General features: G+C 42.9%; 1 protein-coding gene and 1 pseudogene across 2 annotated transcripts; both read right to left on the bottom strand.

The window, feature by feature from the left end:
* LOC125297310 lies at positions 1-26609 on the bottom strand (annotated as a pseudogene).
* Positions 19376-26602, bottom strand: LOC125297279 (oocyte zinc finger protein XlCOF6-like). Of its 2 annotated transcripts, XM_048247550.1 has the most exons (5): positions 26473-26602; positions 24089-24405; positions 23572-23697; positions 20385-21992; positions 19376-20300 (listed from the first exon to the last, which is right to left on the bottom strand). In XM_048247550.1, the coding sequence occupies exons 2-5, from the start codon at positions 24369-24371 to the stop codon at positions 20293-20295; spliced, it is 2025 nt and encodes a 674-aa protein (XP_048103507.1). In that variant the 5' UTR covers positions 24372-24405; positions 26473-26602; the 3' UTR covers positions 19376-20292. The 2 variants fall into 2 exon arrangements, with proteins under 2 accessions (XP_048103507.1, XP_048103506.1); XM_048247549.1 differs by having other exon boundaries at positions 19376-21992.

Here is a 26609-nt window from a genome sequence, read left to right as displayed (position 1 = left end):
TCCCCGGAATGTTGGAGTAAAAGTAACGTGCATCATTGCTCATTGCCAGAGTGTCTCACAGAGACAAGTCCATTGTGCTCTCACGAGAACTCTGGGGTAATTAGAACCGGGATTAGAAACGCAATTCATGAGGTTTCGCTCCCGTATGTGTAAGCAAAGCAAAAAACTAAGAGTTGAAGCAAATAGAAAACAATTTCCACACTGGGCACATTTATGACCTGTCTCTCCAGTGTGTGTTAGCATGTGGTGTTTAAGAATTGTGGTCCATTCAAATGCTTTTCCACACTGGGCTCATTGATGTGGCTTCTCTCCAGTGTGTGTTCGCATATGGCGTTTAAGAGTTGATGTTTGATAAAAACCTTTACCACACTGGGCACATTGATGAGGCTTCTCTCCAGTGTGAGAAAGCATATGGGTCCTAAGACTTGTCATTTGTGTAAATGCTTTTCCACACTGGGCACATTGATGAGGCTTCTCTCCAGTGTGTGTAAGCATATGGGTCCTAAGATTTGACATTTGTGTAAATGCTTTTCCACACTGGGCACATTGATGAGGCTTCTCTCCAGTGTGTGTAAGCATTTAATGGGTCCTAAGTGTGTGTAAGCATATGGGTCCTAAGATTTGACATTTGTGTAAATGCTTTTCCACACTGGACACATTGATGAGGCTTCTCTCCAGTGTGAGTAAGCATATGGCTTTTAAGAGTGGATGTTTGATAAAAACTTTTACCACACTGGGCACATATATGAGGCTTCTCTCCAGTGTGAGTAAGCATATGGATTTTAAGAGTCGATGTTTGATAAAAACCTTTTCCACACTGGGCACATTGATGAGGCTTCTCGCCAGTGTGTGTTCGCATATGGCTTTTAAGAGTTGATGTTTGATAAAAACATTTTCCACACTGGGCACATTGATGAGCCTTCTCTCCAGTGTGTGTAAACATATGGGTCCTGAGACTTGACATTTCTGTAAATGCTTTTCCACACTGGACACATTGATGAGGCTTCTCGCCAGTGTGAGTAAGCATATGGCGTTTAAAAGTTGACATTTGATAAAAACCTTTCCCACACTGGGCACATTGATGAGGCTTCTCGCCAGTGTGAGTATGCATGTGACGGTTAAGCTTTGACATTTGTGTAAATGCTTTTCCACACTGGACACATTGATGAGGCTTCTCTCCAGTGTGAGTAAGCATATGGATTTTAAGAGTTGTGGCCCTTTTAAATGCTTTTCCACACTGGGAACATTGATGCAGGTTGAGTTCATCATTCTGTTGTGTTCCGTGTGGATATTTCGATGCACCTGTAAGAGTTACCATAGAGACTTAGAATTAGAATGAGGCATAAGCACTTAAGGCAAAGATCTTAGATTACTAACAAGATAGAAACAAATTAAGTTGCTCTATGGGAGCAAAACGGCACAATTCCAGTCTGCAAAAAGTAATTATATGTGTGCGTGTGTGTGTGTGTGGTGGGGGGTGATGAAATGGTGTGTGTGTAGGGGAAGTGATTGGTGTGTGTGTCCGTGCGTGTCTGTGTAGGAGAAACAGGTTGGGTGGATATCAGAGGACATGGCTCCAGAATGCGATCAAATTTGGTATCGACTGATTTTACATCCAGTCGCACCCAAAAATGTGTCCCTTTTTTTTTTACATGTTAGAGTATGACTGAATTTTGAACTGAACAAGTTGTTTGCTTGTTTTGTTTTTCTTTGATTTGTTGCCACCCCCATCTATGGTAGCTGTCCTGTGTAAATGTAATTAATTGGTTATGGTTATGTTAATACATTACTTAATGCATGTTAATGTCTCATTGTTTCTCATAATATCACCAAAAGATGACTTCTATTCTGTTCAATCAATCAAGTGCACCTTCCTTCTTCCGTTATTTTTATAACCACCAACCTCCACTGGTGCATGTTAGCCAACAGTAAATGCAAATTTGTTTTTCTAAGTTTATTAGCATAGGCTACCAGTTTTGACTGAGGTTGTTCAGACACCGGTCTACCTCAAAACAGAGGTAAAAAGGCTTTAAAACTGTTTGTGTACATCTATTAAGGATTAGGCATTTTACCAAAACAAATTTGATTAAAGCAACACCAAATAGTTTTTGTACCTTAAAATAATGTTTTCAAAATTGTTTCTATGGTTTAACAACTCGTAACAGGGTGAGTGGCACTTCTGCATTCACTTGAAAATTGCCCCTCTATTTCCAATCAACTACTACAGTAGACTATTCATCAATCAACAAAAGAAGCAAACAACGAGTATGTTAATAATTACAAGGCTATCACAATTAGGGCTGAAACGATTACTCAAATAATTCGATTACAAAAAATGATTGAAGAAAATGCTCTACCTCGAAGCTTTGCTTAATTCCTATCACTTGCGTTATGTGGCCTGCTCAGCTCAGGGATTATCGTTTCACACGGACTGTTATTACTGACGCGCACACCGCTTTCAGAATTAAATAGGCGCGATGACAGAGAGCCAAGAAACCATCCGTAAAAGACAGAGAACGTCCAAAGTTTGGGGATCATTTCAAACTTAGAAAAGAAGGCAAGGTGCAATGTGTCCACTGCAGGGCAGAACTGGCGTCAGTACGTCAACGATGATTCAACATCTGAGCCAAAAGCATCCAGTAAAGGAGCGTTTCACCGCTGGGAAGATGAATGTGTATTTAATTTGGGTCATTTATGTAGCAGAAATGTGTCATATGGTAATGAAATCAGTGCCTTCTTGACTGAGGAAAAAGGCAAACATGTGTTTTTGGCTAATGTGGGTGAAAACCAACAACTCCCATAATCCCCTGCTCCCAACCAACTCCCATAACCCCCTGCTCCCAACCAACTCCCATAACCCCTGCTCCCAACCAACTTCCATAACCCCCTGCTCCCAACCAACTCCCATAATCCCCTGCTCCCAACCAACTCCCATAACCCCCTGCAACCAACTCCCATAATCCCCTGCTCCCAACCAACTCCCATAACCCCCTGCAACCAACTCCCATAACCCCCTGCAACCAACCAACTCCCATAATCCCCTGCATTTCACCGCTCTTCACTGCTCTACCAAGCCACTCCCCCAGGAAGCCCAACTGAACTACAAGCACAGAGTGCAAGTGGTAATAAACTGATCTGAAGCCTTCAACCACAAATGTATAGAATTACAATCACTGCAAAAGAAAACAATACACCCGTTGCTTTCATGTAGACCAGGGGTCGGCAACCTTTTTTGCCTGGAGAGCCACTTTTACCAAATGTAATCATTTTTTAGTCTCAGAGGGGACACATAAAGATGGTTACAAGAAAAAGTTTGGATATTTAACGTACAGTTACTTTCATTCAACAGAGGATTTTTAAACAGCCTACATTTTCTACTAGTTTTAATGTGCAAGTAAGTTGAAATGTAAAGTGGAATGACTTAGGCTTCCCATGTAGGCTAAACACCACCCCCTATTTTCCCAGTGTCCTTTGGTTTGCAAAGTAATATCATAGTCAACACAACACTCAATTTTCGTTGACATGTCATTGGTGAAATTGAACATTAGGTCTACCAGAGATTAGATTTGGTGATGGCCTTGGAGTCTGGCTGGCTCATATTCAGTGATGTGAAGTTTCATGCAAGAATTGAGGCTGTCACCATTTAAGGGCAACTCCACGCAAAACTGTCATATCCACAGCGTCAAATAAATACCATGGCACTGTGTTGGCTTTATGGATGTGACCGTTTTGCACGGAATTGCCCTTAAACGTGAGCGCAGGTTTGTCTTTATATTTTTTCATATGTGGGAAAGATTTCTCACATGCAAGTGAAACCGAACAGGGTTAACACAGCAATAGGCTACTAACTCGTTGCAGTGTGCAATATAGAATCAGAATATAGAGCGATATAGAATACAGATATCAGAATCAGTCTTCGGATGGAAACGTTCCCATTTCAGCCTTGTGTTTGCGCTCGCAAGCTGTGTTCGCTGACGTTTCCTTTTTGACATGTTCCTTATCTAGCCTACAGCAAGCGCACACATCAACAATAACAATTAAAGTGTTCTCGTTGACTGAAATGGGACTGAAATGGGAAATCGGTGATTTTGTTTGATATTGACATGGCAACGAACCGCGAATGTAACAATATTGAGCAGCTACGGTTACGGAGTCAAGTGAGGTGGAAAGTTATATAGGCTAAATTACTCAGATTTATTACATTTTGAAAATGAACGAACTAAAATAAAATACATTTGAATTAAATACTCATTAATTAATTTCACAAGTTGAGCCACATCAGAGGGATCAAAGCCGCGGGTTGCCGACCCCTGATGTAGAAGTAGCCTTAAGGAGAATGTGTGTGTGTGTGTGTGTGTGTGTGTGTGTGTGTGTGTGTGTGTGTGTGTGTGTGTGTGTGTGTATGTGTATATCTTACTGGTCTCGATCTGATGTGCATCTCCAATGTTCAATCTTAAAACTTAATTTTACTGTCTGTGGAGAAAAACAAGCAGCTTTGAAAGCTGTCCGGACTGGAAAAATAGTTTAGCTTATCATCTGGAGAAAAGAAATACTCTTTTCTTATTGGCTGGTGGGGTGGCTATTAATTCTGAATAATAGGACACCGTTCCATATCAATGCTTATGAATGGTAACTATAACAACCATAGTAGGACGACGGTTGCAGGCTTCGCAACAATGGAATCAACTGTAAACAAGCTAACTGTCCATGCTATCGCTGTTATAGGGCCAACGAAAGTTGTACAACAAGCTGAACTAGTGAGCTTCTTTTTAAACGGAACCGCGTGTTTCCTTTGCTTTACAGTGGCAACCTGGTGATAAGCGGTCCAGACCGGAAAAATATTTTAGTTTATTATTGCATCACCACTCAATAACTGAATGATCAATGCTGCACAAACAAATAGAATGTTGTAGCAATTATAGAAAGAAGCTATAACAGTAGGGCTGGGACAACGCGTCAACGTAATCGATGACGTCGACGCAAAAAATACGTTGATGCAAAATATGAGCGTCGATTCGTCAAGCATAACGTGTGCTGCTAAATATTTTTAATTTTACACCTTCAGTGTTTTCCAGTTAACTAATCTGTGGCTGGGCACCACGAAATCAAAACCGGCCACCACACATTGATGTTCTATGTTGTAGGCCTACTATTTAAATTAAAGATAAGATAACATAATTTCATTGAGCTGCACTTTTTACTCACACAGCCTTTCCTCGCCCCACCCACTCTCTCTCGTAACAAGCCCGCTGCTCCTCCTCTGCATGTGCATTTAACAAAATATTCACGATTGTTGAAGGATTGTTGCTGCCATATAGAAGCACTGAGTAAAACACAATGGGCTAAATTGCTATTAAATCCGCTTAGCATCGTGACCATGCTGCGCAAATTTCCAGCATTAAAACTGCTGAATTAAAGTAGTACATTGAGGAGACTAAACTAAGTTAAGTTACAGTATGCAATCAAGCAGTATCTCAAAGCTAACGTTAGAATACTGTTTGGGTGTCAAGTTTAGCATGCTTACTTGCAGCTGCTTATTCGTTACTCATGCAGGGCTCATTTTATTGACTCTGAATATTTGCAAAATTCCGATGTAAATGGAAAAGTGTTTTCCAAGACTCAAAAATGCTTGTCCAAAGGAGAAGTACGAACCGTTATTTGAACTAACTACGTTATGAATTGCATCCACACATCAGCAGCCTTTTAACTGTGTTAATGTTAATTGCAAGGATTCCCACACGAACGTCTTAAAATGACAGGCACTCAATTAGACATACACTACTGAACTTTATTGAATGCATTACTTTGCACTTGTATAGTCTTTTATTTTGGAATCTTAAGAGCAATAAACATATATTGCAATGTTAAAGAATTCATGTTTTTTTCATTCAGATGTGTAAATAAACATGTATAAGTTGCTATTAGTGAATTAATGGGGAGATAATCGATAATCGAAATCGAATCGGACTGAAAAAATTAATCGTTAGATTAATCGATGCATCGAAAAAAATTATCGCTAGATTAATAGTTTAAAAAATAATAGTTTATCCCAGCCCTATATAACAGTTAGTTTTAATAATTTTTAAACAGGATTACTCAGTGATTTTGGAAACTCATCCAGTTTCAAAACTTTTTCCATTTCTAAATTGAATTTTCAATATCATCCAGAGACACGTACCATATTTTCTATATAATTATACGTTATAAGTTTGGCTGGTCCTGTGACTTATAGTCAGGTGCGACTTCTATATCAAAATTTAACATGTTGTGAAATGTTCATTCCTGCTGACTGACATCTCTGCATAAACCAAGGAGTAAACATACAGCGGGAGGGCGCTCTAGGCTTGTGACTAGCTGGCTTGTTCTGATAATTCAGCCTTCCAGGTTCAACACCAAAAAAGCCAACTGCTAGATTTTGCTAACCGCTAGCATCTAGCTCACAAATTACACAGCAAAGGACAACGCCATTGAGTTCAAACAAGGGTAAGCAAACAAATGTCCACATCTGGCAGAAAGGAGACTCATCACAGCAAACTGCCATTTTAATGTCTTTGTGACCAAGCTAACCAACATCAAATTGGCTAAATTGTATAGCTGAATAACTGTTAATGTGTTACATTAACACACCAGACAACTATTCAGCCAATTTAGCCTAACTTGCCTTTCCAGATTAAATGTCTGTTCTTGGTCTTGGATTGTATGAAATACATTTCTAAAGACTTATAGTCCCGTGCGACTTTATATGGCTTTTTTCCTCTTCACAACAAATTTTTGACTGATACGACTTATACTCCAGAGTGACTTAAACACGACTAAATCCACAGCTGACATGCTATTTTGGAATCAAAATCATTGAGGTTGTCTGTTTAATGCATGGTTGGAATAGGCTAAAGCCTATATAGGTTAGTTTGACACAACTTGGTTGGTTGGTGATAATCAGTTAGACTGGAACTGTTTTTTGTTCAAGCACTCTAACATGCTTATATATTTGAAAGTGTGCCTGCCCTGATATTTTATCATCTTACGAGAAACATAGGCTGCCAGACCTGCCATTTAAGCGCATTTGAGCTGGAGGATAAAATGTTAGTTTAGTTTTGTTGTCCACCACGCAAGCAAGACATCTGTCAACTTCTTGTTCGTTATTTACATAAGTAGTGAATTGTTTGCACTTGAAAAAAGTAAATCACTTTGTTTTTATTTATGTGACACTTATCCGTTCTAAATGGGCCTACATTTTCTTATCACTTAAAGGTGAATAGGCGATTGAGGAGCGTCGACTATCGGTGATGAAAAAAATCCAATGTGGACAACCCTACTACAGTTTGCCCTGTTAAATAGGAAAATTGTAAGAATTAGATTAGAATCATTTTGTCTGGGTTCAGCCCTTTTAACACAGTCACAGATTAATATGTGTGTGCGCGCGTGTGTGTGTGTGTGTGTGTGTGTGTGTGTGTGTGTATCTTACTGGTCTCGATCTGATGAGCATCTCCATTGGTCTGCGTCTGCATCTCCTCCTCCTTCCCTCGTCGTCCTTGTGGTCTACAGCAGTCCACCAGCACCACTGATACCCTGTTCATCTGGGCCAGAGACACGGGGTCTGTAGGGAACAGGTCAGTTTGGGAGCTGTGGACTCCAGTGCAAATGTTGGAGCACAGACCGTGTTCAATTGTGACGGCATCGACACATTTTAGCCTATAGCCTTAGGGAGAGAGAGAGTGTGTGTGTGTGTGTGTGTGTGTGTGTGTGTGTGTGTGTGTGGGGGGGGCCAGAGACACAGGGTCTGTAGGAAACAGGTCGGTTTAGGACTCCAGTGACTCCACCTGATCCCATCAACCTGGCAAAATGGTAGTAAATCCATTCCAATGGATCCAATGGTAGACTACTACATATCTGCAAACTGACAACTTTTTATTTAATGAACTCTTAGTGTATCAGTATGTAGTTCCTAAGTCCTACCTCCCTGAAGAGAATCGTCTTGGTATTCTTCATCACCCTCTTGGTCGTCTTCCTCATTGTCTTCTAATTTCACTTCAAACTTCACTGTTGTCTGTGATGCTTCATTAGAGCCAAGAGACTCAGTTTTACAGCACAGCTCAGTGAGCGGCTTCTCCTCCTCGTCGTCCTGACATGTGATCATGTGATCATATTGCTCTTCTTTAATATACTCTACTTTTGGTGTTGGCAGCTGGAATGCTTCATTACCGCCAGAGCTTACCGACGGCCCAAGATCCATAGCAACGGTCTGAGGATCCTGTCCGGAGATTCTTGTCTGTATTCATAGAGGAAAGGAGGAAAACAGGCTGGTGTTATTTTAACGTCTTTCAAACTCACATTACCTCCTCGGTCTGAAAAACAGAGCATGAACATAGCAAGAAGAGGGTACGATATTTATCATCCGTTCAACAACATCATCAACACGTTGCCAGGCTTGGGTATCGAATATTGAGTACAATACACATTTGAAAATAGGTCATTACACTTGGAATAGAGACAACGTCTAAATGTGCAACAGTGGGCATCACCGGTTTACAGACAGGATCCTCCAGTCTAGCAGATAACAGCTTCAGTCCTGATTCTCCAGGATGACTCCAGCTCAGATCGAGCTGTTTTAGATGGGAAGTCAGAGCTGAAGCCAGGAAACCACAACCCTTCTCTGAGATGAGACAATCAGAGAGTCTGTGAGAAAGAAATTGAGAGATTGAGAGAGAGAGAAAGAGAGAGAGAGAGATTGTCATTTTCATGGTTTTTTCATGCATACAACTGGTGACAATGTTTGAATCTTAAGTTATTTGTTTATTTTACAACAGATATGTCTGGTAAAACTATTCATTTCTGATTGGACAAGAGACAAACCTTGAGTGGCGATATCTCAGGACATCCCCACTTGGACACTCCGCTTTTTTTCTCTCAATTGTCCAATGTGAACATTCCATTCATAGGAAGGGATATCCCAAGCCACCAGACTTGTCACAAGTGTAACTTTAATAAACAAAAAGAGGGAGAGCTTGTGTGTGGATATTCCTTCCTATTTTTTACAATATCACTTTTTTATCCAGCACCTATTTTTGTATGTGCGCTGGTTACATTTGTTTGGATTAACATTCCATTCATTCACAGTGAGAGAAGTGATTTCATAACATTCGCCTCGGGTGGCTTTAAACACCATGTCCTATTCTCTACACCTGACTCTAAACTTATGCATTTGTCATGTATACAGACCTTACTGTCCTATATCTGACCCTAGGCAGATGGGTCAGGCCCTTGAGTCGTGGATCTGCTCGAGGTTTCTTCCTATATGTATGGCCAATTCTAGGGAGGTTTTCCTCGCCCCTGTTACCCAAGGGCCTTCTTTTCTTTTCTCTGATTGTCTAACACTCTGTAAAGCGCCTTGAGACATGTGTAATGCTTTGGCGCTCCACAATCACAATAAATTGAAATTGATATTGTGATCAAGTCACCTAAGGGGCTCATTTCCTCTCTACCTTCCTCCACAAACTAGCTTGAAGTGGAGAGTGAGGAAATTAATGATTGACTGAGCCACTTCTATATTAGGGAAATGGGGACTACTTTGATATGGGGCCTTTGCCTTTTCACTGATACATGCAAGTGCTGGTGTTGTGAGAGAAAAGTGTAATACTAAGACGATACATTTTCATAACCAACGCATACCTCAAACAGGTTCCGTTAATATACTCCTCCATTCAGTGTAATCTCAATAGATGCTAACCAAACTTTGTTTGCAAAGCAAACTTTGTTTTGTTTTTTGTATGTGGAATCTTTAGATCTTCTTCGGTACCATTTAAGGTGGCTGGTAAATCAAGATTAAGGTGAACTACTGCCACCACCTAGACTGGAGTGGGACTACAGGAGCCTTGAATTCGCTTTCAGACTTCAGATTATTTTGCAACATATCCACTCCAGTCTGTTATCAACTGCAACTGCGTGTTTTACTGTAGCCTACTATTTGAAGAGTTTGGTTCCAAAACGCTATATCCGTTTTTAAAAACGATTTAATTGTTTCATTACCACCACCTAGCACTTGACATGTTTCCCAAAAGCATAGAACTAGTTGCTAACTAAGTTATCAACTTTGTTGGTTTCAATGCAATTTCCCATTGGTTAGCAACTATGGTTTTGGGAAACGCACCCCTGAGCGATGTAAGGCAACGCTCACTACACAAACTAGCTTGAAGTGGAGAGTGAGGAAATTAATGAATCACTGCCATATCACAGTTGGGAAATGGGGATCATTAGGCGAGTATATGGAATGATCCGATCGTTGGAAATGTGTCCAGGACACCGAGGAACTCTGTGCGTTAGCAGCCTGTCTTTTCCCTGATGCTGCTGTTGTACGATATTTGTGTAGGCTACCGCCGGTAGAACAATACTATCGTAAGATTTATGAGTAGGCTAATACTAAGATATAAAAAGCAAAGCTTACCTCAAACCAATTCCATTACTCTATATTCCTCCATTCAGGGTAATCTCCATCAACGACGAACAAAACTTTGTTTTTGTTGTGAAATTCTCCTATTTCAGAGCAGCCTACTGGAGGAATATTCAGATCTTCTTTTCTACCATTTAATGGCGACTGGTAAACCAAGATTAAGGTGTACTACTTCCACCACCTGGGCTGGAGTGGGACTGCAGAAGCCTTGACTTCGCTTTTCTTGCTTTTAGACTGTAACAGAGAATGTCTAAAAAGGGGAGAACAGTTCCGTCTCTGGTTTCCACGTGAGGGCGCACGCGGGCGATTGCAGAATGAATGGAGGCCTATGGAGCTGTCCCCCTCAAAATCCACTTCTCGAGATATCATTTTTTGTCCAGAAATTTGAATTTTGCATTCGAAAGGGAGGCCAAAGAAAATGCACATTGCTTAGTAGCCTATTATATTTTTGAGTCACTTATTTTTTCCCCTAAAAAGCCTTTCAAACGTGCCAATGACGTCATTAATTAATTTCATTTTCAATTTAATTTCACACTTCAGAATGCTATTGTGCTATAGGCAACAACGACCCAACCAAGAAAGGAGATAAGTACATTCATTCAACTTTCGACCTATAATCCATGTTGAATTTGCAAAAATTACAAACAAATCTGAGATTTCTCAATGACAATGTGGTGAAAGAGACAAATTTAGCCGTCTCGCTCCATAGACCCCCATTGTTTTTTAATTAATTTCTTAGTTAAAAGTAAAGTTGTTGTTTTAAGAAAATATTTGCACAACAGTATACAGATCTGACGTGTCAGTGTTTAACAAGATGATGGTAGGAATACATAACAGTAAACTGTTAACAATTAACAGCAGGCTATAGGTGAGTCAGGTCAAATAATGAAAATCTATGAAGTGGGCCCATATCGTTAAGAGTTGAAATTTGTATAAATGCAATTCCACACAGTTATGAGGCTTCTCTCTAGTGTGAGTAAGCACCTGGCTAAAGATGAGATTAAGCGCTTATTCTTCATTATTACCCGGAGAGAAGAAATACTCTTTTCTGATTGGCTGGTGGGAGAGAGAGTGGGAGGTTCCAGCTGACTTGTCATTGTTGATAATTGATTTCACATTTTTAATATAAGAAACTATTAAAAGGAAATCATGAGGACAACAAAAACAACGCTAGCGGAATTATCTGGTTCCCACTACTGACCATTCCTAAAAGGTGAGAGGGCACTTTGACAGGCTGTACTCACTGATTTGGACTGTGATAGAATATGAAGAGTGGTCTTTCTAATCCGTTTCCCTTAAACTGAGCACATGATGCCAATTGAATCACATTCCCCTCAGATAGCTACTGTAAGTGGCTACCAGGTTCATAATTCACTTTTAATTGCAAACAGAAAATATCTAGATAGCATGTCATTAAATACTTATATTTCCAAAGGAATGAAGGTTGTTTATACCAACTTCATATACTTATCATTACTAATATTGTGCTATAAATGTGGCACAATGTTAGAGTTTGTGGACCAGCCATATGCTATAATTGATTGGAGCTGGCAGAATATTATGAATACCATGAAGTAGACAATGCTCTTAAAATGACAGTGCACCATTTGTAAATGAGTTAAACAGCATCAAGTTGTAGCATTTCTTAAGAAATTAATATTTATTCAAAATGACTTTTTTATTTATTTTTTTCTTTCTTTTCTTGGGGGCGGGCGGGGCTCGCACAGTTATCATAATATGGAATGACCGACGTGACGTCTACTATTTTTTACTTCTTTCCACAATGGAAACATTTACAGAATGTGTCCGCTGGTGTTTCTCGAGTTCTCTCAGGGCTGTGTACAGACATTGGTACAGCCTTCATTTGCGTGTGAGTTGCAGGTTGAGTGCATCATTCTGTCCAAGGATCTTCTGTTATGTGCTATCTCGATCAAATACAATTCGTGTCTTTTGTTGTATTCTTCATGTTCCTGTTTTATCCTGTGTGGATATTCTGATGCACCTGTAAGAGTTACCATAGAGACAGAGACTTAGAATTAGAATGAGGGAGTTGCAGGTTGAGTTCATCATTCTGTCCGTGGATCATCTGTTCTGTGCTATCTCGATCAAATACAATTCGTGTCTTTCGTTGTATTCGTCATGTTCCTTTTTTACTTTGTGTACAAACATGTGGCGTGAAAGACTTGACGTATACGTTCGAGTATTTAAATTACTTATGGGGGAAAAAACACTCAAAATCACGCATTGAAGACTCATACATTCCCAGGAGGTGTATGCGGGAGAAGCCCCTGGCTGCAGCAGAGCAAGTGTCACGTGATCACTAGTGGGTCACAACAACGTTGTCACACGCATGCCAAATGTTTATTTTGTGCAGCGAGAGTAGCCTACTTGGGATTTTATGCGGCTACTTCTGTTCAAGTAGCATTGATGAGATAGTCACGTTTTTTCCCACACGGTATTATATGGAGAGAAAACATTAGCCTTTGAGTATTTTAATAGTCAGTTGTAAACAAAGAACTATTCTCATGTAACTCTTTTGTAAATGGACTGAAGTTCGCTCCAAGTATCTACGTTTACCAATTATGCTAACCGTTAGCATCTCAATTGGTGCTCAAATCAGGATTTCTCAAATACATTAGCCATAAGCTAACACATTAGTTTCTATTCTGTAACTTAGAATGCTAGCCTACATGATTGCTCTTAAACTGCTCTTGAACTTAAGCTTCAGACTTTCTCTTGGGAAACTGTTAGGCCTATTCATCTTCTCTAATGTAGCTGGCTAGACCATGTCATTGCCACACACACAAGTGGGGGCAGAATTGGAAATGTGTCATAGAGTGACAATGCATTGGTTAATTTGGTTAAAAAGTCACAGGTTAGGATATTGGTTATTATTGTAATGATGCTATTCATAAATAATGAGCTGTAAAGTAACTCAGACTTTAACAAAAACAATGTTTTAAAGGATATCGACTAATTATCATTATCGTCAAAATCACAAAAAATATCGAGATTGTAGTGAATGTGACCGGCATAATTCACCTTTGTTATTAAGTGTGGTTCTACACACCATTTATATTAAACACAGCACTTTGTTCTGTCTGTAGTTACTTCATGTAAGTATAACTGTTCAGGGATCGTGGTCCCTTTAAATGTTATGAATGTGTGATGACGTGTAGCCCCATGCCTGTTTTGTTGCTGGACAGCACCATTTTAGTTTAGTTGTGTGCTCAACGTGAGAAATTGTCTCTTGCGATTTACTGCAATTTCCACACTGGTGACCCCGACGTTAGTCTGCTGGACGTATCCAGAGACACGACACGACCATGACCGCGAACGCTGTTACCCTCAAACTCCCCGAATTCTGGGAATCGTCGGCGTCGGCATGGTTTGCCCAGACTGAAGCGCAGTTCGCGTTGCGTGAGATCACCGTGGATACAACAAAGTACTACTACGTTGTGTCGGCTCTCGGAAATTCAACAGCATCCAGAGTAGTGAGTCTTCTTAAAAACCCTCCGGCGACTGAGAAGTATATAGCACTCAAAGCCCACCTGTTGAAAACTTTTGAACTGTCAGCCGCTGAGAGAGCCAGCAGGCTTTTCTCCCTTCAAGGACTGGGTGACAGCAAACCATCTGAGCTCATGGACCGTATGCTGGATCTCTTGGGTGAGCACAGACCCGATTTTCTTTTTATCCAACTTTTTCTGCGTCAGCTGCCTTCCCAAGTCAGGGCTGCACTAGCCAACACCACAATCACTGACAGTCGGAGGCTGGCTGAAGAGGCTGACAAATTCTTCCTGGCAAGTCAGGGACATTGTGTGGCAGCGCTTTTTCCTGCACACATCGCCCTGTGGCGCTGGATCTGACTCCACACTCATCGCTGCAAACACTTCTCCGGCAGCAGTCTTCTGGCCCCCAACAGTCTTCAGGCTTGTGTTTTTATCATGCCAAGTTTGGACCCAAGGCTAACAAATGTCGTTCGCCGTGCAGTTTCGGCGGGTCGGGAAATGCCAGGGCCGGCGCTCAGTAGTGGCCATGAGCGTCGGCCGCGTAGGGCAGGCTGCTTTTTTTCATCCTTGACAGCATCTCCGGACGACGTTTCCCAGCGACACGGGGAGCACAGAGGAGCCGCCCTGCCTGCATCCCGCTTTGGACATGGTGACTGACAACCACGGCCCCTATGGAAGCTGCCAATGGTAGCCCCATCCACACATATGGAACGAGGTACGTTGAATTGTGTTTCGGAGGACAGCGGTTTGGCTGGGACTCGGAGCCGATTTTCTGTGTGCACATGGACTGTTGGTAGATGTTAAGAACCGCCGTTTGATTGACGCCGTCACATTTTGTTCTTATACTTGCACGCTCAGCGGGACTGACTCCATACGACTGTCTAGCATGCTATCAGCCTCAGATGACTTCCACCGTCTACTTGCCGAGTTCCCAGCGCTCACTCAGCCCACTTTCTCTGCATCCGCTGTGAAGCATGGTGTGGAGCACCATCTCGCCACTACTGGTCCACCCGTCTACGCTCGCGCTCGGCGCCTCGACCCGACCAAGCTTGCCGTTGCAAAGGCTGAATTTGCAAACATGGAACGCCTGGGTATAGTCCGTCGATCCGACAGCCCGTGGGCATCACTCCTCCACATCGTCCCCAAACCGGGCGGCGGCTGGCGCTGCCGTGTGGCAACTACCGGCGGCTTAATGAGGCAACAACACCTGACCGATACCCAGTCCCGAACATACAGGATTTTTCAGCTCACCTGGCAGATAAGGTGATTTTTTCCAAGGTGGACCTCGTCTGGGGATATCATCAGGTGCCGGTGCACCCACTGGACATTCCCAAAACAGCTGTGATCACGCCGTTTGGTCTTTTTGAGTTCCTGCGATGCCATTCGGCCTTAAAACGCCCCAATCTTTTCAACGCCTCATGGACTCTGTTTTAAGGGACCTACCTTTTCTTTTGTGTACCTGGATGACATCCTCGTGAGCGAAAGCACGCCCAAGTCTCAACACCTGGCGCACCTCCAACACTTTTTGAGCGACTTAGCCAACACGGGCTAATGTCAACCCCTGCCAAGTGCCAGTTTGGTCTCTCCACCGTTGACTTCCTGGGACACAGAGTCACTAAGGACGGTGCAGTCCCTCTCCCATCAAAGGTGGAGGCAGTAACAAAGTTCCCCGCCGCTCACTGTCAAATCCCTGCAGGAGTTCCTCGGCATGGTGAATCGGCACCGCTTCATCCCTCGAGCTGCTCAGCTTATGCCCCGCGCACGAGGCCTTGAAAGGTAAGCCCAAGCACCTTGTGGACTGGTCAGAGAGCAGGGACAAGGCTTTTGCTGCCACTAAGGCAGCCCTGGCGAATGCCACCATGCTGGCGCATCCTTCTTCAACAGCCTCCATCGCCATCACCTCGGACGCCTCGGACTACGCTGTCGGTGCTGTCTACGAGCAGTGGGTAGGCGGGGCCTGGCAGCCGCTGGCTTTCTTTAGCCGTCAGCTGCGTCCCCAGCGGCGTAAAGTACAGCACTTTCGACCGAGCTGCTTGGTCTCTACCTGCCCATCAGACATTTTGCTCCTGCTGGAAGATTAGATGCGGCTCAGCCACTGACTTTTGCCATGGCCAAGGTGGCTGAGCCGTGGTCCGCCCGCCAGCAACGCCATCTGTCCTACATTTCAGAGTTCACTACAGACTTGCAACATGTTGCTGGTAAGAACAACTACGTGGCGGACTGCCTGTCACGGGCTGTGGCGGGGGCAGTCCATCTTTGCTTTGATTACCACCGCATGTCAGCAGATCAGACCACAGACCCGGACGTGCAACTCCTGAGGACCTCAACTACAGGGCTGCAGATCGAGGACGTGGTTTTTGGAGATGCTGGTACCACGCTCCTGTGTGACGTCTCCACAGGCAGTCCTCGGCCAATTGTTCCCACAGGATGGAGACGACAAGTTTTTGATGCCATCCATGGTCTCTCCCACCCAGGTTCGAAAGCGTCACAGAGACTGGTTGCAGCAAAGTTTGTCTGGCACGGCCTCAAGAAGGACGTTAGGGACTGGACTAACACCTGTGTTGAGTGCCAACGGGCCAAAGTACACCGTCACACTAAAGCCCCGCTAGAGTTGTTCCCGGTTCCAGAGAGACTTTTTGACCATGTGAATGTAGATCTGGTTGGCCCTCTGCCATCTTCTCACGGTTTCACATACCTGTTAACCATGGTTGACAGGACCACCCGCTGGCCTGAGGCTGTGCCACTGACGTTGAGGTGACACGGGCATTTATCGGAACCTGGGTTGCTCGTTTCGGCACCCCTCTGACCGAGGCGCGCAGTTCATGTCTGAGCTGTGGAATGCTGTCGCACAGAGCCTCGGGGTGAAACTCCACCGCACGACTGCATATCACCCGCAGGTTAACGGACTCTGTGAACGTTTTCATAGGTCAATAAAGGCTGCCCTGCGTGCCAGCCTCAAAGACAGCAACTGGGTCGACAAACTCCCGTGGGTGATGCTGGGCATCAGGACCGCGCCAAAGGAGGACTTACAGTCCTCATCTGCCAAACTTGTTTATGGACAGCCGCTGCGGGTCCCAGGGGATTTTGTTCCTAGCACCACGGTTCCTTGGTCTGCTACTCTCCAGCGGTCAACTCTATTGGACAATGCGAGGCTTTTCGCACCTGTCCCTACTTCCCGTCACGGCCTCCCTCAGTCGCACATTCCCACTGGGCTTCAGACGGCTGATTATGTTTTCATTCGCCACGATGCCCACAGAGGACCGCTACGCCCGCCCTACGAGGGCCCATTCCGTGTTTTGGAGGCAGGAGACAAACATTTTGTGTTGGACATGGGCGGCAAACCGGAGCGACTCTCCATTGACTGCCTCAAACCGGCTCACTTGGAGGTGGCCAGGCCCGTTGACCTGGCCCAGCCCCCACGACGCGGACGGCCTCCAGCTCTGCCCCCACCCCCTACTCCCCTCTCTCCCAAGCCTCCCACACGCCATGCCCCACACCCATGTCATGACGGGACACCTGCCGCAGTTGGGTCTCATCGACCTCCGGTACAGCACAGCCATTGTGGACGGTTAATACGCCCACCTCCCCGTTGACTGTTGATTGTACTTCTGATATGGTGAATTCTGGGGGGACGTGTGTAGTGAATGTGACCGGCATAATTCACCTTTGTTATTAAGTGTGGTTCTACACACCGTTTATATTAAACACAGCACTTTGTTCTGTCTGTAGTTACTTCATGTAAGTATAACTGTTCAGGGATCGTGGTCCCTTTAAATGTTATGAATGTGTGATGACGTGTAGCCCCGTGCCTGTTTTGTTGCTGGACAGCGCCATTTTAGTTTTCAGTGTTTTTCCTATGAAAATAAACGACACACGCATTTGTGTGCTCAACGTGAGAAATTGTCTCTTGCGATTTACTGCAATTTCCACAAGATATTATTTTTTGTCCATATCGCCCACCCCTATTCCCAACTCAAGGGACGGCAACAACCATGCATTTAAAAATCTCACTGCACGCAATTGGATAACACTAGACCATGTTTACTCTGAATGATTTCGGACTTCGACGCAATTGGATAACACTACGAGCAATGTGTACTGTCCTCCAACATTGCAGCGCTGTCTTCATCAGTTTAGCTGGTTCCCCGGAATGTTGGGGTAAAAGTAACGTGCATCATTGCTCATTGCCAGAGTGTCTCACAGAGTCAAGTCCACAGAGACAAGTCCAAGTTGTGCTCTCGCGAGAACTCAGGGGTAATTAGAACCAGAATTAGAAACGCAATTCATGAGGTTTCGCTCCCGTATGTGTAAGCAGGGATCTAAGAGTTGAAGCAAATAAAACAATTTCCTAGGGTTAGGCGAATGAAGCCCCATGAGGCTTTGGAAGGTTCTTCCTGATTGTATCGTAAGTGTTTCGAAGTGTCAAAGCATCGAATACAAAACAGTGACATCTGGTGGTTAGCAGACATAACGGCGGCTCTCATTAGTGATTAAACAATCACAGACGAAGCCACATGCCGACCAAATGGCCCTTCTGTGACACTGGTAAAACAAAGCGGAGAGACAACGTGTTCTGTTCCCTTGTGAGTAAAAACTTTTAGGCCTACAGTCATTGGAATAAACATTATAGTTTTGATATGCTTCTAATAATTCGTATTGAAAATGCAATGTGCTTGGTTTTAAATAATGCCATGTTTCCATGAAAATCTTAAAATGGCCTTGGGAGAGTGGTAGCGTGTCCGTATACCACACACGCGACCGCTGTTCAAATCCCGCCATGTTCATAATTGCCATGAGTTAGCATTATTTGATATTGCATGCTTCTCTATTGTGGTTGTGTTTAAGACTTCATTTGATGTTTTGCAAAAACTAATGGCAAAATAACGTAGGCTAATTGCTGTAGATGACCACAGTAGTGTCAGATAACAGAAAACATATAAAGGGCATTGTGAAAACATGGGGCATTGTGTACAATGGGGATTGTGAAGTGCTTGTGTAGGGCTACAATTTTAGAAGGGTGCTTGTGCAACAAAACATATGTGTTGGGGACTTTAAGGTTTATCGAACCCGTAACGCTTTAGGGGTTTGATACAAGCACCGGTGCCCCTATGTCAAATATCCCATTTAAACTTTTCAGTGACGTCCGAAGCTTTGTACGTCATCAGTCACGTGACCTTACAACTTTGATACGTGCTCCGATACATTGTGCCGAAGCAGATTGCTTCGCGGAAGTGATACGAGCTTCGGTGCCTCGGTGTCAGACTTGCCTTCCCATTACCACACTGGGCACATTTATGACCTGTCTCTCCAGGGAGTGTTAGTGTTACACATATGAAGTTCTATTTACTCCACTGGTGACATATTTAAATGATGTGGTTTATTCTGAAAGAATAAGAGTTGAAACAATATGTGGGTGTAAGTGCTTTACTCGAGTCCCAGATACAAACTCAATACAATACATGACAAAAAGTATAGGCTAACAAATTATAACTTACAGTGCAATTATAATATTTTAATATGATATTAATATAATTATAATAATATATAATATAACATATAAATACAACATCTAAATTCCTACTCTAAACTATACGTCTTTATTTATGTACAAATGACCAATGAGCTGCCCGTTGCCGTGGCAACGATAAACTGAACCGTACTCAGCTGCTAGTCAGCTGTTTCACTCGGACAGTTGACGTTTTACCGTCATCAAGAAGTCGAGTGAGAATCGGTATAAGCTTTCATATTACTGCCCTGTCATTGGCTTTTTTACATTTCTATGTAATAGTGGAGGCAAGCGTTACAGCTGACCACTCACACTCACATTGACTAAGTTCATTAACGATGTTCAGGGCATGCTAGCATGCAAGCAAAACTAACAATAACGTCCATCCGGTTTTATCACACAATCGCTTCATAGTTGTATACTAACCATTATTAGTGACAAAATGGCAGTTTCTATACCAGACAAGATACACTAATGTTACACTGTGTTAATACCCATTCATACGTGAAATTAACCCACCTGAAAGAATAAGAGTTGAAACAATATGTGGCTAAGCAGGTGCTTTACTCGAGTCCCAGATACAAACTAAAGAACTCCGTTCGAACCCACAGCTTTAAACTTTCAGGTGGTCTCGTGCGTTCTATAGTGTGTAGTTTGGAAGTATACTAGTATTAGGCTACATTAAATAAGGGGTGTCTGCAAACCTACTTATGTATATTAAGCATAAACACTTATCTAATAATAACTAATAATATGTGAGTACAATACTCTATGTGCCATACTAGCATGTGGTGTTTAAGAGTTGTGGTCCATTCAAATGCTTTTCCACACTAGGCACATTGATGAGGCTTCTCTCCAGTGTGTGTTCGCATATGGCGTTTAAGAGTTGATGTTTGATAAAAACCTTTTCCACACAGGGCACATTGATGAGGCTTCTCTCCAGTGTGTGTTCGCATATGGCGTTTAAGAGTTGATGTTTGATAAAAACCTTTTCCACACAGGGCACATATATGAGCCTTCTCTCCAGTGTGAGTAAGCATATGGATTTTAAGAGCTGATGGTCGATAAAAACCTTTTCCACACTGGGCACATTGATGAGCCTTCTCTCCAGTGTGTGTAACCATATGGGTCCTAAGAATTGACATTTCTGTAAATGCTTTTCCACACTGGACACACTGATGAGGCTTCTCTCCAGTGTGAGTAAGCATATGGGTCCTAAGACTTGACATTTGTGTAAATGCTTTTCCACACTGGGCACATTGATGAGGCTTCTCTCCAGTGTGAGTAAGCATATGGCTTTTAAGAGTTGATGTTTGATAAAAACCTTTTCCACACTGCGCACATTGATGAGGCTTCTCTCCAGTGTGAGTAAGCATATGGATTTTAAGAGTTGATGTTTGATAAAAACCTTTTCCACACTGGGCACATTGATGAGGCTTCTCTCCAGTGTGAGTAAACATATGGCGTTTAAGAGTTGAAGTTTGATAAAAACCTTTTCCACACTGGGCACATTGATGAGGCTTCTCTCCAGTGTGTGTTCGCATATGGCGTTTAAGAGTTGATGTTTGATAAAAACATTTTCCACACTGGGCACATTGATGAGCCTTCTCTCCAGTGTGAGTAAGCATATGGGTCCTAAGATTTGACATTTGTGTAAACGCTTTTCCACACTGGGCACATTGATGAGCTTTCTCTCCGGTGTGAGTAAGCATATGGCTTTTAAGAGCTGATGGTCGATAAAAACCTTTTCCACACTGGGCACATTGATGAGCCTTCTCTCCAGTGTGAGTAAGCATATGGGTCCTAAGACTTGACATTTCTGTAAATGCTTTTCCACACTGGACACATTGATGAGGCTTCTCTCCAGTGTGAGTAAGCATATGGATTTTAAGAGTTGACATTTGTGTAAATGCTTTTCCACACTGGGCACATTGATGAGCCTTCTCTCCAGTGTGAGTAAGCATATGGTTTTTAAAAGATGATGTTTCATAAAAACCTTTTCCACACTGGGCACATTGATGAGCCTTCTCTCCAGTGTGAGTATGCATGTGACGGTTAAGCTTTGACATTTGTTTAAATGCTTTTCCACACTGGGCACATTGATGAGGCTTCTCTCCAGTGTGAGTAAGCATATGGATTTTAAGAGTTGTGGCCCTTTTAAATGCTTTTCCACACTGGGCACATTTATGAGGCTTCTCTCCAGTGTGAATAAGCATATGGTTTTTAAGAGATGACATTTGTGAAAAAGCTTTTCCACACTGGGCACATACATGAGTCTTCTTTCCATTGTGAGTCAGCATATGAGTTTTAAGACCCGAAATGTCCCTAAACATTTTTCCACAGTGGTCACATTTAAAAAGTTCTTTGCCAGTGTTCTGACTAACGACACAAAAGTGCCTTTTCTGGTGTTTCTTGAGTTCTTTCAGGGCTGTGAAACTCTTCCTGCAGACTGCACAGTGGTACAGTCCTTCTAGGAGATGCAGGTTGAGTTTATCATTCTGTTGTGTTCCATGTGGATATTTTGATGCACCTGTAAGAGTTACCATAGAGACTTAGAATTAGAATGAGGCATAAGCACTTAAAGGACCAGTATGTAGGAAATAATGGAAAATAAACTGTAACCATTCCAAAAATGATCACCATATGTTGTCAAAGAGTAAGGAAACACGATGAATTGAAGTAATGGCTTATTTGACAATATTACTCTAACCTGTAAAACCCCGTAAAACCCATGAAAAATTAGTTCTGGTGGAATCAATGAGAAAAATGAGTTACTGGTGGAATCTCTTGGAATTTTTTAGTTTATGTTTTGAACGATTCATTCTAGAATAAGCGTATTAATAATGGGCTAGCTGCGTCCTCCTATTTGGGTTGCCAAATTAGCGAAGGCCAACTGTCAACAGCTGTCAGTTGTAGTCATGAGCATCCCTGAGAGGCAGGCAAATTTCCAAAATTAAAACAAGAAACAAATTAAGTGGACATCGGAGGAGCTTCCTGAGATGGTGGCGTCTTAGTCAAACGAAGAATATCAAGTCTGGCCTTAGAGCTTGCCATATTTCTCCACGACAGGTAGCCTAGGCTAAACTTCATCTGCATCGCTAACTTCAGCTAAATATGTTACGTTGGTTAGAGAGGTATTTTTTTTGTTTTCACTGTTTCCGTAATGTGTAGCTGGGTCATGGTTGGAGAAAGCGTTAAAGCAGCTGCAGGTCAACTAACGTTAGCTAAGTCTTCATTACATCTGGCAACCCAGAAGAGGCTCGCGTCTGGTAGTCTTGAGAACGTTCACCAGTGTTTTGATTTTGGCCTACAGAACGTTCGACACGTCCTACAAATCGCACCTTTAAGGCAAAGATCTTAGATTACTAACAAGATAGAGCAACATAATTTGTTTCTATGGGAGCAAAACGGCACAATTCCGGTCTGCAAAAATTAATTATAAGTAATGAAATTCCTTGTGCTCAGCTCAACTATAAAGAATAAATGAAAAGTAGTAAGTAGTAAGTAAAGTAGTGTGTGTGTGTGTGTGTCCGTGCGTGTCTGTGTAGGAGTAACAGGTTGGGTGGATATCAGAGGACATGGCTCCAGACTGCGACCAAATAATTTTGCGACCCAAGATATGTGATAAAGCGAGGATTTTATTTTGGTCATTTATGTAGTAGAAATGTGGAGTAATACGGTAATTGAAATCAGTGCCTTCTTGACTGAGAAAAAGGCAAACATGTGTTTTTGGCTAATGTGGGTGAAAACCAACAACTCCCATAACCCCCTGCTCCCAACCAACTCCCATAACCCCCTGCTCCCAACCAACTCCCATAACCCCCTGCAACCAACTCCCATAATCCCCTGCTCCCAACAAACTCCCATAATCCCCTGCATTTCACCGCTCTTCACTGCTCTACCAAGCCACTCCCCCAGGAAGCCCAACTGAACTACAAGCACAGAGTGCAAGTGGTAATAAACTGATCTGAAGCCTTCAACCACAAATGTATAGAATTACAATCACTGCAAAAGAAAACAATACACCCGTTGCTTTCATGTCGACGTAGCCTTAGCGAGAATGTGTGTTTGTGTGTGTGTGTGTGTGTGTGTGTGTGTGTGTATCTTACTGGTCTCGATCTGATGTGCATCTCTGTTGGTCTGCATCTCCTCCTCCTTCCCTCGCCATCCTTGTGGTCTACAGCAGTCCACCAGCACCACTGATACCCTCTTCATCTGGGCCAGAGACACGGGGTCTGTAGGGGACAGGTCGGTTTAGGAGCTGAGGACTCCAGTGCAAATGTTGGAGCACAGGCAGTGTTCAATTGAGAGAGCATCGACACATTTAGCCTATAGCCTTAAAGAGAGAGAGTGTGTGTGTGCGTGTGTGTGTGTGTTTGTGGGCCAGAGACACAGGGTCTGTAGGGAACAGGTCGGTTTAAGACTCCAGTGGGTTTTCTAAATTTTTCTATAATTCCCCACTTTGGAGGTGAGGAACATTCAAGTCCCACCTGACCCCATCAACCTGGCAAAATGGTAGTAAATCCATTCCAATGGATCCAATGGTAGACTACTACATATCTGCAAACTGGCAACATTTTATTTAATGAACTCTTAGTGTATCAGTGTGTAGTTCCTAAGTCCTACCTCCCTGAAGAGAATCCTCTTGGTATTCTTCATCATCCTCTTGGTCTTCTTCTTCATCTTCATCATCCTCTAATTTCACTTCAACCTTCACTGTTGTCTGTGATGCTTCATTAGAGCCAAGAGACTCAGTTTTACAGAACAGCTCTGTGAGCGGCTTCTCCTCCTCGTCGTCTTGACATGTGATCATGTGATCATATTCCTCTTCTTTAATATCCTCTACTTTTGGTGTTGGCAGCTGGAATGCTTCATGACCGCCAGAGCTTACCGACAGCCCAAGATCCATAGGAACGGTCCCAGGATCCTGTCCGGAGATTCTTCTGTATTCATAGAGGAAAGGAGGAAAACAGGGTGGTGTTATTTTAACGTCTTTCAAACTCACATTACCTCCTCGGTCTGAAAAACAGAGCATGAACATAGCAAGAAGAGGGCACGATATTTATCATCCGTTCAACAACATCATCAACACGTTGCACATACAGCTCGTTATTAATTCATTATCATACCGGATATGTAACCATCTCACCTCTTGTAACATTCGCCTCGGGTGGCTTTAAACACCATGTCCTATTCTCTACACCTGACTAACTTATGCATTTGTCATGTATACAGACCTTACTGTCCTATATCTGACCCTAGGCAGATGGGTCAGGCCCTTGAGTCGTGGATCTGCTCGAGGTTTCTTCCTATATGTATGGCCAATTCTAGAGAGTTTTCCTTGCCCCTGTTACCCAAGGGCCTTCTTTTCTTTTCTTTTCTCTGATTGTCTAACACTCTGTAAAGCGCCTTGAGACATGTGTAATGTTTTGCCGCTCTACAAATACAATTAAATTTTGGCCAGCCTACTGGTTAGTGCTTTGGACTTGTAACCGGAGAATTGCCGGTTCAAACCCCGACCAGTAAGCACGGCTGAAGTGCCCTTGAGCAAGGCACCTAACCCCTCACTGCTCCCCGAGCGCCGCTGTTGTTGCAGGTAGCTCACTGCACTGGGATTAGTGTGTGCTTCACCTCACTGTGAGTTCACTGTGTGCTCTAGCCTGGCTAGCGCCACCACTTCTCAATGAGACGTGGTCTGGGAACCAAACGTTAATTTTTCATTTTGAAAAAATGCCCAGATCCGTTTATTGGGTGCCACGGATGTCTATCAAATGTGTCTGTGCATAGCTCATCATCGTCTTGCTTTCCCCCTTGTTCTGTGATTGGTTCCCTATCTGAGGCAAAAATTAGGGCGGTAGTTTCCAGGCTGCCTTAGCAGCGTGAATCAAATCGCGCGCAAGGCAGCATGGGAACACTCAGTGTGTTTCACTAATTTGAATCACGGATTGGGATAAATGCAGAGACCAAATTTCCCTCACGGGATCAAAAGAGTATACTCATACTTAAATTGATATTGTCATCAAGTCACCTAAGGGGCTCATTTCCTCTCTACCTTCCTCCACAAACTAGCTTGAAGTGGAGAGTGAGGAAATTAATGAATGACTGAGCCACTTCTATATTAGGGAAATGGGGACTACTTTGATATGGGGCCTTTGCCTTTTCACTGATACATGCAAGTGCTGGTGTTGTGAGAGAAAAGTGTAATACTAAAATTATACATTTTCATAACCAACACATACCTCAAACAGATTTCGTTAATATACTCCTCTATTCAGTGTAATCTCAATAGATGCTAACCAAACTTTGTTTGCAAAGCAAACTTTGTTTTTTTGGTGTGGAATCTTTAGATCTTCTTCGGTACCGTTTAAGGTGGCTGGTAAATCAAGATTAAGGTGAACTACTGCCACCACCTAGACTGGAGTGGGACTAAAGGAGCCTTGAATTCGCTTTCAGACTGTAACGAATGGGATTATTTTGCAACATATCCACTCCAGTCTGTTATCAACTGCAACTGCGTGTTCCACTGTAGCCTACTATTAGAAGAGTTTGGTTCCAAAACGCTATCTCCGTTTTTAAAAACGATTTAATTGTTTCATCACCACCACCTAGCACTTGACATGTTTCCCAAAAGCATAGTTGCTAACTAAGCCATCAACTTTGTTGGTTGCGATGCAATTTCCTATTGCCAACCAACTAACAGGTTAGCAACTATGGTTATGGGAAACGCACCCCTGAGCGATGTAAGGCAACTCTCATAGCTTGACGTGGAGAGTGAGGAAATTAATGAATCACTGCCATATCACAGTTGGGAAATGGGGATCATTAGGCGAGTATATTGAATGATCCGATCGTTGGAAATGTGTCCAGGACACCGAGGAACTCTGCGTTAGCAGTCTGTCTTTTCCCTTATGCTGCTGTTGTAAGATTTTTGAGTAGGCTACCGCCGGTAGTTAATACTATCGTGTGATTAATGAGTAGGCTAATACTAAGATATAAAAAGCAAAGCTTACCTCAAACCAATTCCATTACTCTATTTTCCTCCATTCAGGGTAATCTCACTCCACGACAAACAAAACTTTGTTTTTGTTGTGAAATTCCCCTATTTCAGAGCAGCCTACTGGAAGAATCTTCAGATCTTCTTTTCTAC

This window comes from Alosa alosa, chromosome 7, assembly GCF_017589495.1.
Source record: "Alosa alosa isolate M-15738 ecotype Scorff River chromosome 7, AALO_Geno_1.1, whole genome shotgun sequence".
NCBI classification, from domain to species: Eukaryota; Metazoa; Chordata; class Actinopteri; order Clupeiformes; family Clupeidae; genus Alosa; species Alosa alosa.
The sequence above is the reverse complement of the archived record's forward strand: the minus strand, read 5'-3'. Positions and strand labels throughout refer to the sequence as shown.

Excerpts from the sequence above, each read along its gene's own strand:
- LOC125297279 (XM_048247549.1), bottom strand. The coding sequence starts at position 24,371 with ATGGATCTTGGGCTGTCGGTAAGCTCTGGCGGTCATGAAGCATTCCAG. Across the intron at positions 23,698-24,088 it reads AGAGGATTCTCTTCAGGGAG|ACCCCGTGTCTCTGGCCCAG; the intron begins GTAGGACTTAGG and ends TGTCCCCTACAG. Across the intron at positions 21,993-23,571 it reads TGCACATCAGATCGAGACCA|GTGCATCAAAATATCCACAT; the intron begins GTAAGATACACA and ends TAACTCTTACAG.